Here is a 19265-nt window from a genome sequence, read left to right on the forward strand (position 1 = left end):
AGGATTTGAGGAGCATAGGCTGTCAGGGAAGGATGTGGTGGAAATGTGGAACTTTTTCAAAGAGCAGATACGACATGTCCTTGATATGTATGTATCTATCAGGCAGGAAAGAAATGGTCGTGTGAGGGAGCCTTGGTTGACGAGGGAGGTTGAATGTCTAGTAAAGAGGAAGAAGGAGGCTTACACAAGGTTGAGGAAACAGGGTTCAGACAGAGCAGTGGAGGGATACAGGATAGCCAGAAGGGACCTGAAGAAAGGGATTAGGAGAGCTAAGAGAGGGCATGAAAAATCCTTGGCGGATAGGATCAAGGATAACCCCAAGGCATTTTATGCGTATGTGAGAAACCTGAGAATGACGAGAACGAGGGTAGGTCCGATCAAGGACAGTAGTGGGAGACTGTGTATTGAGTCGGAAGAGATAGGAGAGGTCTTGAACAAGTACTTCTCTTCAGTATTTACGAACAAGAGGGACCGTATTGTTGAAGAGGAGAGTGTGAAACGGACTGTTAAGCTAGAAGAGATACCTGTTCGGAAGGAAGATGTGTTGGACATTTTGAACAACTTGAGGATAGACAAGTCCCCTGGGCCTGACGGGATATATCCTAGGATTATGTGGGAAGCAAGAGAGGAAATTGCAGTACCGTTGGCAATGATCTTCTCATCTTCACTGGCAACGGGGGTGGTACCAGGGGACTGGAGAGTAGCGAATGTTGTGCCCCTGTTCAAAAAAGGGAATAGGGATAACCCCGGGAATTACAGGCCAGTTAGTCTTACTTCTGTGGTAGGCAAAGTAATGGAAAGGGTACTGAGGGATAGGATTTACGAGTATCTGGAAAGACACTGCTTGATTAGGGACAGCCAGCACGGATTTGTGAAGGGTAGGTCTTGCCTTACAAGTCTTATTGAATTCTTCGAGGAGGTGACCAAGCATGTGGATGAGGGTAGAGCAGTGGATGTAGTGTACATGGATTTTAGTAAGGCATTTGATAAGGTTCCCCATGGTAGGCTTATGCGGAAAGTCAGGAGGCATGGGATAGAGGGAAATTTGGCCAATTGGATAGAAAACTGGCTAACCGGTCGAAGGCAGAGAGTGGTGGTAGATGGTAAATATTCAGCCTGGAGCCCAGTTACAAGTGGAGTTCTGCAGGGTTCAGTTCTGGGTCCTCTGCTGTTTGTAATTTTTATTAATGACTTAGATGAGGGAGTCGAAGGGTGGGTCAGTAAATTTGCAGATGATACGAAGATAGGTGGAGTTGTGGACAGTGAGGAGGGCTGTTGTCGGATGCAGAGGGACTTGGATATGATGCAGAGCTGGGCTGAGGAGTGGCAGATGGAGTTCAACCCTGCCAAGTGTGAGGTTGTCCATTTCGGAAGAACAAATAAGAATGCGGAATACAGGGTTAATGGTCGGGTTCTTAGTCAGGTGGAGGAACAGAGGGATCTTGGGGTCTATGTACATAGATCTTTGAAGGTTGCCACTCAGGTGGATAGAGTTTGTAAGAAGGCCTATGGAGTATTATCGTTCATTAGCAGAGGGATTGAATTCAAGAGTCGTGAAGTGATGTTGCAGCTATACAGGACTTTGGTTAGGCCACAGTTGGAGTACTGTGTGCAGTTCTGGTCGCCTCACTTTAGGAAAGAAGTGGAAGCTTTGGAGAGGGTGCAGAGAAGATTTACCAGGATGTTGCCTGGAATGGAGAGTAGGTCGTACGAGGATAGGTTGAGAGTTCTCGGCCTTTTCTCGTTGGAACGGCGAAGGATGAGGGGTGACTTGATAGAGGTTTATAAGATGATCAGGGGAATAGATAGAGTAGACAGTCAGAAACTTTTTCCCCGGGTACAACAGAGTGTTACAAGGGGACATAAATTTAAGGTGAAGGGTGGAAGGTATAGGGGAGATGTCAGGGGTGGGTTCTTTACCCAGAGAGTGGTGGGGGCATGGAATGCGCTGCCCGTGGGAGTGGTAGAGTCAGAATCATTGGCGACCTTTAAGCGGCATTTGGATAGGTACATGGATGGGTGCTTAATCTAGGTTAGAAGTTCGGCACAACATTGTGGGCCGAAGGGCCTGTTCTGTGCTGTATTGTTCTATGTTCTATGTTCTAAAACAAAAGGGAGGTAGACAAAAGATGGGGAATTTATAGACCAGTTAGCTTAACCTCTGTATTGGAAGATGCTGGAGTCTAGTACCAAGGAAGAACTAGCAAGGCATCTCAATAGAAATGGTCCCGTTGGGCAGACAAAGCACGGATTGAAGGGCAGGTCATGCTTAACAAATCTTTTGGAATTCTATGAAGACATTACAAGCAAAGTGGACAATGGGGACTCAGTGGATGTGGTACGTCTAGATTTACAAAAGGCCTTTGACAAGGTGCCACACAAGATAAGGATGCAGGCATTAGGGATAAAGCATTAGCATAGATAGAAGATTGGCTGACCAACAGGAAGCAAAGAGTGAGGATTGAATGCTATTCTGGCTGGCAAACTGATCAGTGGTGTGCCTCAGGGATCTGCGTTGGGACCGCAATTATTTACAATTTACATAGGTGATTTGGAGTTGGGACCACATGTAGGGGTCAAAGTTTGAAGATGACACTAAGATGAGTGGCAGAGCAAAGTGTGCAGAGAACTGCAAAACTTTGCAGAGGAAAAAGGGAAACATTGAGTGAGTGAGCAAAGGTCTGGTAGATGGAATACAATGTAAATAAATGTGAAGTTATACATTTTGGTTGAAATAGTAGTAAAAAGGAGTATTACTTGAATGGTAAAAGGTTGCAGTATGCTGCTAAGTAGAGGGACCTGGGTGTCCTGCGTGAATCACAGAAGGTTGGTCTGCAGGTACAAGTAATTAGGAAGATAAATGGAATTTTGTCCTTCATTGTTAAAGGGATTGAGTTTAAAAGCCAAGAGGTTATATTGCAACTTTACAAGGTGCTGGTGAGGCCACACTATGATTACTGCGTGCCATTTGGTCTCTTTACTTGAGAAAGGATGTACTGGCACTCGAGGGGGTGCAGAGGAGGTTGATTCCAGAGTTCAGGGGGTTGGTTTATCAGGAAAGACCGAGTAGATTGGGATTGTATTCATTGGAATTCAGAAGATTGAGAGGGGTCCTTACAGAAACATAAAATTATGAACAGAATAGATAAGATAAGGATGTTCCCATTGGCAGGTGAAGCTAGGACAAGAGGACAAAGCCTCAAGATTAGATGAAGCAGACTTAGGACTAAATTGAGAAGGAACTTAATCACCCACAGGGTTGTTAATCTGTGGAATTCCTTGCCCAGTGAAGTAGTTGACACTACTTCAGTAAACATTTTTAAAGCTAAGGTAGTTTTTTGTGAACAATAAAGGAATCAAAGGATATGGTGAGAGTGCAAGTGGATCTGAATCCATGAAAAGATCATGCGTGAACTTATTGAATGGCAGAACAAGCTCAAAGGTCCGGGCAGCCTACTCCTGCTCCTAGTTCTTATGTTCATACTTCAGGAACCGCTGCATTCCTAATACTGACACCACTGGAACACCACAACAAACATCAGTGGCTACAAGCAAAGTATCCCTGCCTCTGGTCCTGAAGGCCCATTATTAAGCCCCAACCATCTCCAGAAGTGTGTTGTAAGATATCTGAATAAGTTGATTCAAAATACTTAGACTTCTTATTGTAGGCTGTTGTGGTGCAGTGCTAGTATCCCTACCTCTTAGCCAGGAGGTCTGGGCTGAAATCCCATCTGCTCTTTATTGCCTGACCCTAGCTGCTCTTGAGAAGGTGATGTCGAGCTGCCTCCTTGAACTGTTGCAGTCCATGTACTAGGATTTTGAGCCAATGATACTGAGGAATGGCATTAAATTTCCAATTCAGGATGAGTGGCTTTATGGGAACTTGTAGCTGACTGTCTTATTTAGAGTCCTAGAAATGTACAGCATGGAAACAGACCCTTTGGTCCAACTCATCCATGCCGACCAGATATCCTAACCTAATCTAACCCCATTTGCCAGCACTTGGCCCATATACCTCTAAAACCTTGCTTATTCAAAAACCTATCCAGATGCCTCTTAAATGTTGTAATCGTACCAGCCTCCACCACTTCCTCTGGCAGCTCATTCCATACATTCACCACTATCAGAGTGAAAAAGTTGCCGCTTAGGTCCCTTTTAAATATTTCCCCACCTCACTCTAAACCGATACCATCAAGGTTCTGCTCCCCCCCCCCCCCCACCCCAAGGAAAGGGGCTTGTCTGTTGTCTCTATCCATGCCCCTCATGATTTTATAAACCTCTAAGGTCACCTCTCAGCCTCAGACACTCCATTCAGCCTCCCCCATAGCTCAAATCTAAAGATAGATCATAAAGAAGCAGAATCTATTATTTTATACTTTTGTCCTGGTGATCAGGATGCAGACTGATTAGAAACCTCTCTAAGAAAACTGACAGAAGCCTTAAAACATATCCTAAACTCTACTGTAACATAAATACTCATTTTTATATGCAAGTGTCCAAATTATGAGTTTCTAATCCCAGTCAAGGTGTGGCCAAATGGATATAATTTTTAGCCAAAAATGACTTTTTGCAAGGCAGAGGCAAACAACAAACATCGAGGCTTTCTCGCTGGTAGGTATAGGACAGATGTTAGGGATAGATTCTTTACTCAGCGAGTCGTGAGTTCATGGAATGCCCTGCCTGTAGCAGTGGTGGACTCTCCGGAGGATAGTGGGCTAGTGTAGGTTAGGTGGGCTTGGATCGACGCAACATCGAGGGCCAAAGGGCCTGTTCTGCGCTGTATTTTTCTATGTTCTATGTTCATGGATCGCCGTAAAGAATGAGCTCTCAAAATGGATTATTGCACGGGTCTGAGAGAACCTTGAGCAGACAAGCAGCAGAACATGTAAATCAGGCCTGGTAGAAGGGATTGAGCTCATGCTTCATTTAGAGAATGATTTCTAAAATTCTCCCAACACTTACAAGACACTGTTTGCTAGCCTAAGCCAAAACTTTATTGATTCAAGTTCCAGATTTTATCTTATTCAGTGTGTTGTCTAATTGTAAAATTTGAGTATCTTAATGCTGATGGCAATGACCTTTCCATTCACCCTCATTTACTATCACTCAAGTGCCCCTGTGGACACAATGAACTCTTATTTTTAAAACCATGTTAGGCCAGGCATTCAATAAACACTGTATGAAGCTGTCTGACTTGTGGAAATGGAAGATGCTGTCTAAACAGCTTTCATGAATTTCTGCAGTGTAAGTGGGATACAGGGCCGAGGTGGAGGAGGGAGTGGATATTTGTGGACATGATGCTAATCAAGCAGGTTACTTTGACCTGAAGAGTGTCAGGCTTATGTATTTTTGGTGCCACACTCATTCAGAAAGTGGGGAATATTCCATCACACTCTGATCTTGTGCATTGTAGATGGTGGACAGGCTTTGGGGAGTCAGGTGATGAGTTACCTACTGCAGGAGTCCTAGACTCTGACCTGCTCTGCTCTGGTTGCCATTAATATAGCGAGTTCAATTCAGTTTCTAGTCAATGGCAACCTTACAATATCGATAGTAGAGGGCTGGGGGCAGGGTGCAAGATTCAATTATTGTGATGCCATTGAGTGTCAAGGGACAATTATTAGATCATCTCTTGTTGGAGATGGTTATTGCCTAGCATTTATGTGGTGAGAGTGTGACTTGCTACCTTTAAGCTTAAGCCTGGATACTGTGCAGGGGCTTGTTGCATTTGGACATTGCTTCGGTATCTGAGGAGTTGCAAATACTACTGAACCTTGTGCAATCATCAGCAAAAGTCTACACTTTTGACCTCACGATGGATGGGTGGGTGGAAGATCTTTGTTGAAGCAGCTATGGGTGATTGGCACTAGAATAGTTTAATAAGCTTTTTCTGAATTTGAAGCATTCCTTAAATAAGGAGATCATCAGTGTGTACAGTGTACAGATACGGTCTCACCAATGCTTTGTACAACCAAGGGATAGATCCCTAATTTTGTGTTCATTGTTCTTCATTACAAAACGATAATATTAGCTTTCCTAATTATTTGTTGTACCTGCGTACCGACTTTTAGAAACCCATGCACCAGGTCACCTGGATCCCTCTGCTAATCAGAGCTTAGCTATCTTAGCATTTAAATTTTACCTGTTTTATTCTTCCTGACGAACTAGACCATTTCCTATTTTCTCTCATTATACTTCATTAGGCATATCTTTGCTCACAGTCACAACCTATCTATCTATATCCTTCAAACTTCCTGTCCTCTTCACAACTTACTTTTCTACCTTGTGTGCGCTCAAATTTAACTACTTGTATAGCTTTATATTAACCCAAATCACTACTTAAAAAAAAATGGAGGTCCCACCATGGAACCACTTGTTACCTTATGTCAAGCTGAATGTGACCTATTACAGTCTACTCTCTGCTTTGTTAGATAGTCAATCATCTATCCCTGCCAATGTTTCTCCTTGCATCATGATTTTTTTTTAAATTTTCTGAAATAACCCTCTATTTGACACCTTGTTAATTGTCTTCTGCAAATTCAAAGTACAGTACATCTTTCAGTTCCCCTTCGAGGAAGTAATGTGCTGTGAACAAAGAACTCAAGTAAACTGGTTAAACATTATATCCCTTTCCCAAAACCATGATCACAGAGATTACCTAGAATTTCTTACAAGCTCCCTGCTAGAACATATTTAACATAAGCTAGTTGGCCAGAAATTTCTAGTTTTCTGTCTCCCTTTTTAAATAAGTGCATTACACTTGCTATTTTCCAATCTACCTGTGACTTCTCCAACTCTGGGGAATTTGGAAAATTAAAAGCGATGTATGAACAATCTCACTAGCCATTTCTTTTAAGACACAAGGAGATACTGCGGGACCCAGGGGCTTATCAACCCACAGCTCCTTAATTTTCTCAGGTGATTGCAGTTTTCCTCAGTTCCACCTTCCCTTTCACTGCATGATATATAGCTATTTATGTTACTTGTAACCATTATCGTGAAGATTGATGCAAAATACCCATTCAATGCATCTGTCATAAATTCCATTATTAATTTCCCCGACTCGGTTTCTGTAGGATTAATGCTGACATTGTGCAAATCTAAAATGGCGTTGACAAACAGTACATTTTTCTTAATGAGTTAGTTGTGTTTTTTTTATTTTTTCCTCCTTATTGATCTTGTCATTCTTTGCTTTTCTCCAATATTCTGACCTGCCACTCACCTTTGTGCAATAGGTTTTTTTGATTTAATTCTGATGTTTTTCCTTAAAAAAGTGGTACCCATGGTCCTTCCATTGATATCTTTGGTTCTTACTGCATCTATTGAGCATTCTGAAATGTGCTCCTAAACGCCTGCCACTGCATCTCTATTAACCGATCCTCTAACCTAATTTTCCAGTGCACTTTAGACAGCTCTCCTTTCATGATCTCATTTATTTAAAGTTTAACATACTAGAGTTGGATCCACTCTTCTTTCACTCAAATAAATTTAAGAATAATGATTTAATTGCTAGTTAATGGCACCTTCATTGAGAGATCATTAATAATCCCATCTCATCTCACAATACCAGGTGTAATACCGTCTTCTCTTTGACTGGCTGATCAAAGAACTTTCCAGAAAACATTCTACAAACTCATCCAGGTCATTAAGTTTCCCAGTTATATAGCTTGCTATAACATTAGCAGCACACAGTCTAGGTGTCAACTGTACCAGCTGCTACTTTCCCAGCATTGGCGCTGGCGCTTCAGTGATCAGAACCCTCTTATCCTACACCATTCTGAAACACACATTCACTTCTCTAATCTTTTAGTTTTATACCTAATTGCATGTAGCTCAGATAATTAAGATACACCTTTGGACGTTTTGCTTAATTTGGTTTTTAGCTGTCATGTAGAAGAGCAAGAAGCAATTCTGACAGAATGCAAAAGTTAGAGAAACAAAGGGGCACCTCTTTCCCTTATTTTCCCAACTCTGTTCTGATCGGATTTCAAGTTTAAAATAGGGGGTTTCAGTTCAGTGTTGAGATTAAATTAAGATTTTCACTACTTGCCCAACTTCCAGAATGCTATTCAAAGTCACAAAAGGGAGGAATTGGTCTAGTGGGTATTATTGTTAGACTACTACTCTCGAGGCCCAGGTAAATGTTCCTGGGTTCAAATGTGGTCAGAGCAGATGGTGGAATTTCAAATCAATAAGAGTCTAGAATTAAGAGTCTAATGATGACATGAAATCATTGTCAGAAAAACCCACCTGGGTTCATTAACATTCTTTAGAGAAGGAAACAGTGATCATAACCTGGTCTGGCCTACACACAACTCCACACCCAAAGCAGTGTGGTTGATTCTTAACTGCCTTTAACTGGGCAAAAAATGCTGGCCTCACCAGTGAAGCCCACATCAATTGAATAAAATAAAACAAAACTATCACCCCTTCCCATTCTAAGACTAACGAACCAGCACTGTCCCCACATGTCTACATTTTGTCAGTATGTGGAGAATTGCTGTAATCTCCTGAATGTTATATTGTCTTTTTCACAGAAGAACCAACTCACCTGCTTAGACCCAGAGATGGTAGAATCAAGACCATGAAGATAAGGAAGGTATAGCATTTGTGCATGGTGGTTCGATTCTCCCCTGATCTGAAAAAGATACAGCTGTGATTAAAACCTGCACAGAAATTTGTAAGCCTCTGTCATAGTATATTAGCCTCTATAGACATGAGCACTACTGTACAGCGGGAACTCTATATTATTGGAGATAGCCATCTTTTAGACAAGGTATTCCCGGAACCAATGAATGTCACCATTTGATGATTGATAGAATTTCAAAAAATAAAAAGGAGTGCTTTCCTGGTGACCTGGTTTACCTTGGAACAGCACCAAGATAGATCATTTTCCAAAAAAAAAGCTATGGTAATTGTGGGAACTTATGTACAATTTGTCTATATTTTTGGTATAGTTCAACAGTGAATGTATTTGAAAAGCACTTTAGTGTCTGAGAAGCACTCAGCACCTTTTTAAGTGCAAATGCATTCTAGTTTTACTTCCCTATGAGAAAAAGCAAACATTTCAGTTCTCTCCTCTGACTAATTTACGAACATCTATACTTTCCTATTATTGTCCTCATTCTAGCAAGTGAGCATGAGCCCACTCTACACGTCTGTATTCAGCGCAAAAATGCTCTCTGCTAGATGCTGCAATAGAAGCCAGGCTGAAGGATAATAGCAAGACGGATTACAAAAAGCCTAGTGGGTATTAAGGACAACCTGAAATGAAGACAGATGGAGTACTTCCAGAAGGTGTGAGGGTATGACACAGTAACAGAACCACACAACAGCACCAGAGGAACTTGGTCATCAGGCTGGAGAAAAGCAGACATGGAGTAGAACAAAGCAAGAAAGGAATGTGAAGCTGGGGCAAGGGAGGGGTGAAGAGTGGGATAAAATACGGAATTTTTAGAGGAGTGAAAGATTCCAGAAAATGGCGATCATGGGCCAACCAGAACAGCAATGGAATGAACAACATGCATGGGCTAAAATAAGAGCAGAGAAAGACAATATCAGAGGTGGAGGATTAGCACTGTGGAAAAAATAGAATTTGGAGTTGGTTCAAGATCAAACGTTGAGGAACATCTAGATCAACCAGAGATGATGGCTGGACAAGTGCAGTGGGATTACAGCAAGTGCATGTAACTTGTTACAAGGGCTGAAAATGATTTTACTCATTGGGCACCTAATCTTAGATAAGCCAATCCACCAAGACGGCAATATAGGAAGTTACAGCCAGGTGCTCTCTGTGCAAATCAGAAGCTGTACACATCTTTAGTTGAAAAGCCAAGAATAGATACCATAGGACTCCAAAGGCAATGCTGTAAGGGACATGGAGAAGCTTCTGAAGATTCTCAGGCTACAATCTAATAGGCAAGACTAAAAAAGTATTGCTGGAGGATTGTGGTTGTATCTCTCAAAAGGCCTTAGGGGTCAAGAACGAACAACAGCCAAACAGGTGTCTTCTGTGACTCTGACCGAGATAAGAAGAGACCATCTCACACACCCCAACCACCAATTACATTACCAACGAAAACATCATGAAGCTAGTGGACCTGTGCCTCACCACCCACTTCACCTTCAACAACATAATCTACAAACAAACCAACGGCACACCCACGGGATCTCCGTTATCAGGATTCATAGCAGAAGCGGTAATGCAAAGACTAGAACAAACAGCCCTACCAACCATCAAACCAAAAATCTGGGTCCGCTACGTAGATGACACCTTTGTCATCACAAAAAGAAACAAGATAGAAGAGACATTTATCATCATCAGCAACACCCTCAGAGGCATAAAGTTCACCAAGGAGGAAGAAACCGACAAACTCGCATTCCTGGACGTCACAGTCGAAAGAATGGACAAGGGAGAACTACAAACCTGCGTATACAGAAAACCGACAAACACTGACCAAATACTTAACTACACCAGCAACCATCCCAACACACACAAACGAAGCTGTATCAGAACACTATTCCAACGAGCCACCACACACTGCAGCACAGACGAACTTCGGAAAACAGAGAACCACGTATACGACGTATTCAAGAAGAAAGGATACTCAAAAAAAAAATACACAGTCTACAGATTCCTCAAGAACAATCCACGACAAGGAGACCAAACACAGCCAGAAACCCTAACCACCTTACCATACATCAAAGAAGTTTCAGAAATGACAGCCAGATTACTAAGACCCCTCAGAACCCTAATAGCACACAAACCCACCAACACTCTCAAACAAAAACTAACAAACTTAAAAGACCCAGTACAACCCATGGACAAAACCAACGTAGTCTATAAAATTCCACGCAAGGACTGCCACAAACACTACGTAGGACAGACAGGAAGAAAGTTAGCCACCAGGATACATGAACACCAGCTAGCCACAAAAAGACACAACCCTCTCTCCCTCATAGCCCTACACACGGATGAAAAAAAACCCACCACTTGGACTAGGACAACACATCTATCCTGAGACTGGCTAAGCAACGACATGCCAGAGAATTCCTAGAGGCCTGGCACTCCAACCACAACACCACAAACAAACACATAGATCTAGATACCATCCATCAACGCCTCAGAAAACATACAGGAAATGACATCACCACAAACCCCAGGAACCCCATCCAGGAGAAAGATATAAATAGAAAGCAGGAGACAACAGCTTCGCTTCACTTGGAGGTCGCCACTGATGATGTTACCTAGCCAGGTAATGAAACGGCTGGATATCAAACCTACACCCTAAACCTCAACCTGAGCTACAAACCTTGCATAAGATTCTTTGTTTGCTGTTGCTAATGGTTGAAATTTGATTCATACAGTTACGGGGAAAATGAACATAGATTCATTTTTAAGGACTGGAAAAACAAAGTTGACATGGATTGGCAGTTTGCAGGCAGAAAAAGTAATACCACAAATGTTTTTGAAAAGGACATTTCAAAAGGGACATTACCATAAGATAGGAGACCACTGTAATGTGATTTTGCCAGAAGAAGGAAAGTCGAATGAGATAGATGAGGAACATGGAAATTCTTGGATTGTGGGTTCAGGCAGAGGTTTTACTTGTGTTGAGCAGAACTGAATGCCTCACCTGACAATTCTTGGCACTATCTGCTCTAAAAATGTTATCACAGATTGCTGGCTTACTCAGAGCAAAAAAAAAGATACAAATAGATGATTTCACCACAGATTCGAAACACTGAACAAACAATGGACTCTGACTCAGCAGGTTTCTGCCATTTTCATGTATCTAGATCAGAAAACTTTGTTAAAAAATAGAAACACTCATTGAAAACACAGAATTAAATGAAAATACCTTGTCCAATGTGCTTCAAAAAATCCTGAGTAGTAAACAATGGTTGGGAGAAGTGCAGAGAAACACCATAGTAGGACTGTTGGAAAAAACTGCGTAATGATGGGATTCTGCAAAAAACGAAATAGAGAAGAAAATCAGTTTAAATGTTTTGGATGCATGGAGTCAAGTGGTTGAAAAATCAGGATCTACAACTGTCATTTGACAATTATTCCGAACAAGGTATAAGTTCTGCTGGTAACCTCCACCTACCAACCTGTTCATAAGCAATGAAACCATAACAGACATGTACTACAACCATCACTGACTTCATTTGTTAACCCATGTCATTTCTAAGTTGAGAAAAAAAAAAAAGAGTAGACTTTAGATTAAATTAGATTCCCTACAGTGTGGAAACAGGCCCTTGGGCCCAACAAGTCCACACTGACCCTCCAAAGAGCAACACATTCCCCCTACATTTACCCCCTGACTAATGCGCCTAACACTAGCAATTTAGCATGGCCAATTCACCTGACCTGCACATCTTTGGACTGTGGGAGGAAACCGGAGCACCCGGAGGAAACCCACGCGGACAGGGGGAGAATGTGTTAACTCCACACAGACAGTTCCCCCCCCCCCCCCCCACCCCCGCCCAAGGCTGGAATCGAACCTGGGACCATGTGAGGCAGCAGTGCTAACCACTGAGCCATCATGCCGCCCGTTTAAGAAAATTTTATCTGCGCCCAATCAGTAAAACTTAATTGCTTAAGAGCGCGAGAAGAAGAGCGCGAAAGGGAAAAGAGGAGAGAGGGAGCGAGAGAACCTGCACAGCTACCGCCTTTGCTGCTTGCATTCATGTATCGCTGACATCGGAGTGCATCTGGGAAAACTAACAAACAGTGAAATTCACACAGAGGGTGGTACGTGTATGGAATGAGCTGCCAGAGGATGTGGTGGAGGCTGGCACAATTGCAACATTTAAAAGGCATTTAGATGGGGAGATGAATAGGATGGGTTTGGAGGGATATGGGCCGGGTGCTGGCAGGTGGGATGAGATTGGGTTGGGATATCTGGTCGGCATAGATGGGATGGACCGAAGGGTCTGTTTCCATTCTGTACATCACTATGACTCTATAACTAGGCGGAGGGAAATCTCGAATTAGACACTGGTGCTCATGACAAAGGGACTGGAATAGTCATTCTTAACAAGCATAATTGTCGGAACACCATTCTTAAGGATTGGTCCAAATTTGTAGCTAATTGGCCTGCTATAATCGCCAGACACGCTCCTGCAAGTAAGGACTCCATAAAAAGCATATTAATAAAAGTGTTGCTGGACTTGTGCGAGAGCAATGAGCTGCACTGAGTAAAATACACAATAGGTTTTAATCTCTCAGCTCACTGTGTCCACATATGCAAAGGTTGCCCAAGACACACAAAAATGATGTGTCTCATTACACCGCATCTTATATGACAGGTTAGGTGAATTACTACAACCAGTTTTGAGCAAGTTTTCCACTAACAGTAAAAGGATTGCTTCACATTTGCAAGTCCATACAGATCTTGTATATCAATAGCATTTATTCCTCATCTCCACTTGCCCATGAGAAGGTAGTGGTGAACTGCCTTCTTCTGTGTTGCAGAGCTTAACCTGCCATTTGGGAGCGAGTTCCAGGAGTCTGACCCAGTGACAAGTCAGGATGAGGAGTGGCTTCTAACTGCACTTGCAGCTCATGATGTTTCCATGTATCGACTGCCCCAGTCCTTTGAATTGGAAGCTGCCGTGGGTTTGGAAGGTGCTGTCGAAGATGCCTTGCTGAATTTTTTGCCATGCATCTTGCAGATGGTACACATTGCTGCTACCAAACATGGTGGTTGAGGGAATGGACGTTAGTGCAAGTGGTGCCAATCAAAAGGGCTGCTGTGTCTTGGATGGTGTCAAGCGCAAGTATTGTTGAAGCTGCACTCATTCAAACAAATGTGGAAGAATGCATCACCTCCTGACTTATGCCTTCTAGATGGTGGACAGGCGGCTCACTGAATAATCTCCAGCCTCTGACCTGCTGGAGATTTACATGGCTATATAGTTGAGTTTCTGATCAATGGTAATCCCAGGATGACAATGGTTGGGGAATCAGTGATCGCAACATCATTTACCAATGTACCACTTCAGGAAGCCATTGACATATACACTGCAACACCAAATCACAGCAATCCAGACCTGTCACCATGGTAACTTGTGCAGTTGAGCTCAGTTTCAATGACACTATGCATGCCCATATTGATGTTGTTGTGTGGGATCTCTGCTAGCTCTCAAAAATTTTTGTTGGATAACATGAGAAACCAGTGGTTGACAGCACGACACCTAACCACCAACAGCTTACATTCTACGAACATATTAATAAATTTGCTCTCTTTGAATTTTTGGCTGCATGCAAAATTTTTTTAAACTTGTTTTAATGGGCTCCATTCTGTAATCAGCCTCACATTTGAAATGGAACAGTTCTATTGGAAACCTACGTTCACTGGTCAATATACACATTGGGGTTCCTACTGTTCCATGCACTACACAATTGGCCTCATTTGCAATGTCATCAAGATGGCCAGAGCCATTTGGTCACCATACAAACTTGATGCTGAAATAGAGCACATAGGAGAAAGTGAGGACTGCAGATGCTGGAGACCAGAGTTGAAAAGTGTGGTGCTGGAAACACGCAGCAGGCCAGGCAGCACCTGAGCAGCAGGAGAATCCATGTTTCGGCCATAAGTTTATGCCTGAAACGTCGATTCTCTTGCTCCTTGGATGCTGCCTGGCCTGCTGCACTTTTCAACGCTGAAATAGAGCACAACAAGGCTATCCTACACTATAAGGGCTATCCAGATTAGATCATCCTTTGCTGCAAAATGCACACATTAGCCGATCACCCTCTGTCTTAAAAGTGCCCAGTCTAAAGGGAGAGTGCGTCAAAACATTGGGCAACACGTGAAGTTAGCAGTTTCACACTGACACTGTATGGTAGCAATGAGGGGTGTTCACCATTACCAGGATGCTGCCTTCAGGCTGAAAAAAAAAACAAACATTCTGCCAATCACAAATGAGGAGTTTGGGATGTCAATTTCAGTGCTAGTGAAATACCAGTTTTGACGCTGAACATCCCAAAGACTGTCATGATCATATTTAACAGCCACCATCTCGGCTATTCATCAGGCAAAGTACTGACAGTGCCCAACCAACCCACACTTGCAAACACTCAGCTTCCATTAAAACGTGTCAAGAATTGGACATTTGCTGGATAATTCTGAATATGCGAAAGGTTACAGTGACAATCAATTTAGGATAAAGTTAAAAATCACATCACCAGGTTATAGTCTCAAGTTTATTTGGAAGTACTAGCTTTCGGGGCGCTGCACCTTCCATCAGGTAGCTAGTGGGGCAGGATCATAAGACACAATCGATGGCACAAGACCATAGTGACATTCAACTGACAGGATACATTGAATAATATAACCTGGGGTTGTGAATTTTAACTTTGTTCACCCCAGTCCAACACCTCATCAATTTAGGATAGTCAGTTGCGCTCAGTGTTTCTCACTTTTGTATTAGAAGCTACATATATTAATGAAGTGGAGGTGCTGGTGTTGGACTGGGGTGGACCAAGTTAAAAATCACAACACCAGGTTAGACTGAACAGCAATCTCGGTTTGTTCAATATATTGCTTTAATGCATGACACTATGATCTTTTGCTGTAAATTCTGTGTCTTATGATTCTGCCTGACTAGTGACCTGAAGGAGCACTCCTTCCTAATAAACCTGTTGGACTTTAACCTGGTACCTTGATATTTTTGGGAGACAGTGAGCAATGCAGATGCTGGAGATCAGTTGAAGAGTGTGGTGCCGGAAAAGCACAGCTGGTCAGGCAGCATCTGAGGAGCAGGACAATCGACATTTCGAGTATGAAGAGCTTATGCTGGAAACGTCGATTCTCCTGCTCCTCGGATGCTGCCAGAGCGGCTGTGCTTTTCCAGCACCACATTCCTCGACTTGAGATTTTTAACTACATATATTAATACTCAGACTTGATGTTTGCAAACAAAGATCATGTACCTACACTGCACCTGATTCAAATCAACAAAATACGTGACAACCATTTGCCGAGTCATTTCTCTATATAATGTTCTGACCAGGAAAAAGTGAGGACGGCAGAGGCTGGAGATCAGAGTTGAGTGAGAAATGCTGGAAAAGCAGCACATCAGGCAGCTTCTGAGGAGAATAATGCCAGTCAATTTGCCTGGGTTAAGACCTAAACAAAGCATGGCAGTTAACTGTCAATCATTAACAACTGTACTCTCTATGGCAAGACCGCAACTAATCAAGAGTCACTTGGCATCCAATGTGCACGCTCTTCTTATACAGCGTAAGTGCTGGTGTTCCTTATTGGAAGTCTTGCAAATTACCCTGATGAGGCCAAGACAACAACCATCAAAGCAAGTCTTTTCTCCAGCAGTCAAGTATATTTTGCTTGATAGTACAGGCTCTTCATGTAGTTGAATATCAGTGCTGCGAAAAAGTTTCAGAGTGCCCCCAATGGTTCTGTGTGGCCACTCAATTGAAGGATGATGTAAAAGTGTGCTGAATTGTCATGACAGGCCTAGACAATTAGGGTCTTTTTTTTGCTCAGAAAGTTCAGGGCTTTCAGGAGATAACTAAAGGATTTTAAATAGTGCCAGAGTTAAGTCCACTTTTGTCTGTCATTTATATTAACAATGAAAATTTAAGAGAAATGGTTCGTAAGTTTGTGTACGAGATCAAAATTGGTGGTATAGTCAAAGGTGAAGGAGGTCATCTTTAAGATTACAAAGAGCTCTTGGTCCACTGGGCCAATGGGCTGAGGAGTGGCAGACGGAATTTGATTTGGATAAATGCAAGGTACTGCACTTTAGTTAAACAAACAGGTAATGGTACAGTTGTATAGTTAATGGTAGGGCCCTGGGTAGTATTGTTGAACAGAGTGACTTAGGGGTTCAGGTACAGAGTTTATGAAAGTTGCGTCACAGGTAGACAGGGTGGCTAGGGTAGCATTTGGCACACTTTCCTTCATTGCTCAGATTACTGAGTATAGGAGTTGGGACATTATATTGATGTTGTGCAGGATGCTGGAGGGGCCACTTTTGGAGTAGAGGAGAATTCTGGTCACCTTGCTGTAGGAAATTGGAGGGTTCAGAAAAGATTCACCAAGGTGTTAACAGAACTGGAAGGTTTTCATTATAAGAGGAGGTTGGATACATAGGGACTTCTTACTGGCGCATAGGAGGTTGAGGGTGACCTTATAGAAGTTTATAAGGTCATGAAGGACATAAATAAGGTGAATGGCAAAGGTCATTTCCCTAAGGTGGGGGAGATCAAAACCAGGGGGCTTTTTTTTTTTGAGATGAGGGGGGACAGATTTAAAAAGGAACCTGACAGAGGATGATTCATTTGTGGAATAAATAGTTCGAAGTGGTAAACACAGGTACAATACAACATTTAAAAGACGTTTGGACATGAATAGGAAAGGTTTAGAGGGATATGGGCTATGCGTGGGCAACTGGGACTAGGTTAGCTTGGGGAACTCGGACAGCATGGACAAGTTGGACCAAAGGGTTTGTTTCGGTGTTATATGACTCTATTAAGGCCCATTCATGTAAATAACCTTAGTTAAAATAATCAAAGTTATGGTGATATATAATTAGGTAAGAAGCCAAGAGGAGATTCATTTTGCAGAGACTGCTAAACTATGGAAAATGTTACCCCACGTGTAATGAGTGTGGTTTCATGCAAGCATTCAAAAGGCAACTGAAAGAGTTCCTGCAAGTGACAAAGACAGATCACTGGAAGTGGGGATGGATTAATGGCATTGACCACTGTCTCTTTAAAACTAATTTGGGTAAATTCTTCCTAATCTTGAAGGCAGCCCTCTCCCTAAATTGGTACATGTCTTTCCCTCTAGTTTTTATGCTTTTTCCTGAAGATAGATAAATGAGTGTGTGCACACGCATGTGCGAGAGAGAGAGTGAGAGAGAAAGAATGAACATACACATTGTAATGCAGAGTTAGGGGTGGAAATAGCAGAAACTAAGCAACACTTTTTATAAAAAAAATTTGATGTATAAAGAAATAACTTACATTTAAATATTCAACAGGCTTTGTAACATTGAACTTGTCCATTGTCGTAATGATGATAGCAGGAGTGGTCAAGAAGAAGAGTAGAATAAAAAGGATACAGTTGATGACAAAACAACGCAGCCACCATGAAATCCCCCTCAGTGACAAGTGCTCCCTGTGTAAATAAAATGATTCTATTTACTGTCATTGTACCTCAAGATTCTAGCTCTCAACAGATCTTCATAGAATCCCCATACTGTGAAAGCAGGCCTTTCAGCTAGAGTCCACACTGATGCTCCGAAGAGCACCCTACCCAGGCCCACCTCTCTACCTATCCCTGCAATTCAGTATTCCCCATGGCTAATCCACCTAACCTGCACATCTTTATACTTTGGGAGGAAACCCATGCAGACATAGGGGAGAATGTCTGAAGGGAGATTGCACAATTGCCTGATGGTGGAATCGAACCCGGGTCCATGGTCATGTGCGGTAGCAGTGCTAACCAGTGACCCATGCGTCTTGCAGGACACATAGGCTTACCGAGTGAAATACTCAGGTGAAGCAAGCTGATGGACTTTATCTTTCTCCAGTTCAACCTCGCAAACTGAAGGAGCGAGCAGCAGAAATTTACCAACATTACTGAGACCTGGGTGGACTAGTTACTCTGCTAGGCCAACAACAGGGGTCACAAGATGAAATCCTACCAAAATAAACCATGAAAGTGAATCCAATAAATCTTGTGATAAAACACTATCTGCTTTACAAGATGATCTCCTTACTTATGGAAAGATGTAAATGCACTGGGGGACAGTTCGAAGAAGATTTACTAGACCAATACCTGGATGTGGAAAGATGTTCTAGAATCTAGAATTAGGTGCCACTGTTTAAAAGTGATTACCCATTTGAGGAAGATGAGAAATTGTTTTCTTACAGCGCCACGAGTCTTTGGAACTCTAGCGCAAAAGGTAGTGGAAGCAACGTCTGAATATTTGGATCAAGATAATATTTGGCAATCCCTGCTCAACTTACATTTCAAAACTAGACTGATCCCTGGGATGGCAAGACTGACAAAGACTGGATCAGTTAGGACCAGAATCACTGGAGTTTAGAAGATGAGGGGATCTCACAGAAACATAGAACTCTAACTGGATTAGACATGGTAAACACAAGGAGGAGGTTTCCAATGAGTGGGGAGTCCAGAATCAGAGGTCACAGCTTAAGAATACAGGATAAGCAATTTAGGACTGAGAGGAGGAAAAGTTTCTTCAGAGTTTGGTGAGCCTGT

The 19265-nt window shown here is 42.5% G+C and overlaps 1 protein-coding gene across 5 annotated transcripts in view; it reads right to left on the reverse strand.

Annotated features, from left to right (window-relative positions):
- LOC140456847 (CSC1-like protein 2) overlaps positions 1-19265 on the reverse strand; it is a 211279-nt gene that overhangs the window by 28757 nt on the left and 163257 nt on the right. For all 5 annotated transcript variants that reach the window (XM_072550786.1, XM_072550790.1, XM_072550789.1 and 2 more), the window contains 3 exons: positions 18002-18155; positions 11862-11968; positions 8552-8638 (listed from right to left, as the gene is read on the reverse strand). In XM_072550786.1, the coding sequence (XP_072406887.1) occupies positions 8552-8638; positions 11862-11968; positions 18002-18155 (348 nt within the window). The remainder of the gene's footprint in view (positions 1-8551; positions 8639-11861; positions 11969-18001; positions 18156-19265) is intronic.

The sequence above is a fragment of the Chiloscyllium punctatum genome, chromosome 3, assembly GCF_047496795.1.
Source record: "Chiloscyllium punctatum isolate Juve2018m chromosome 3, sChiPun1.3, whole genome shotgun sequence".
Lineage (NCBI taxonomy): Eukaryota > Metazoa > Chordata > Chondrichthyes > Orectolobiformes > Hemiscylliidae > Chiloscyllium > Chiloscyllium punctatum.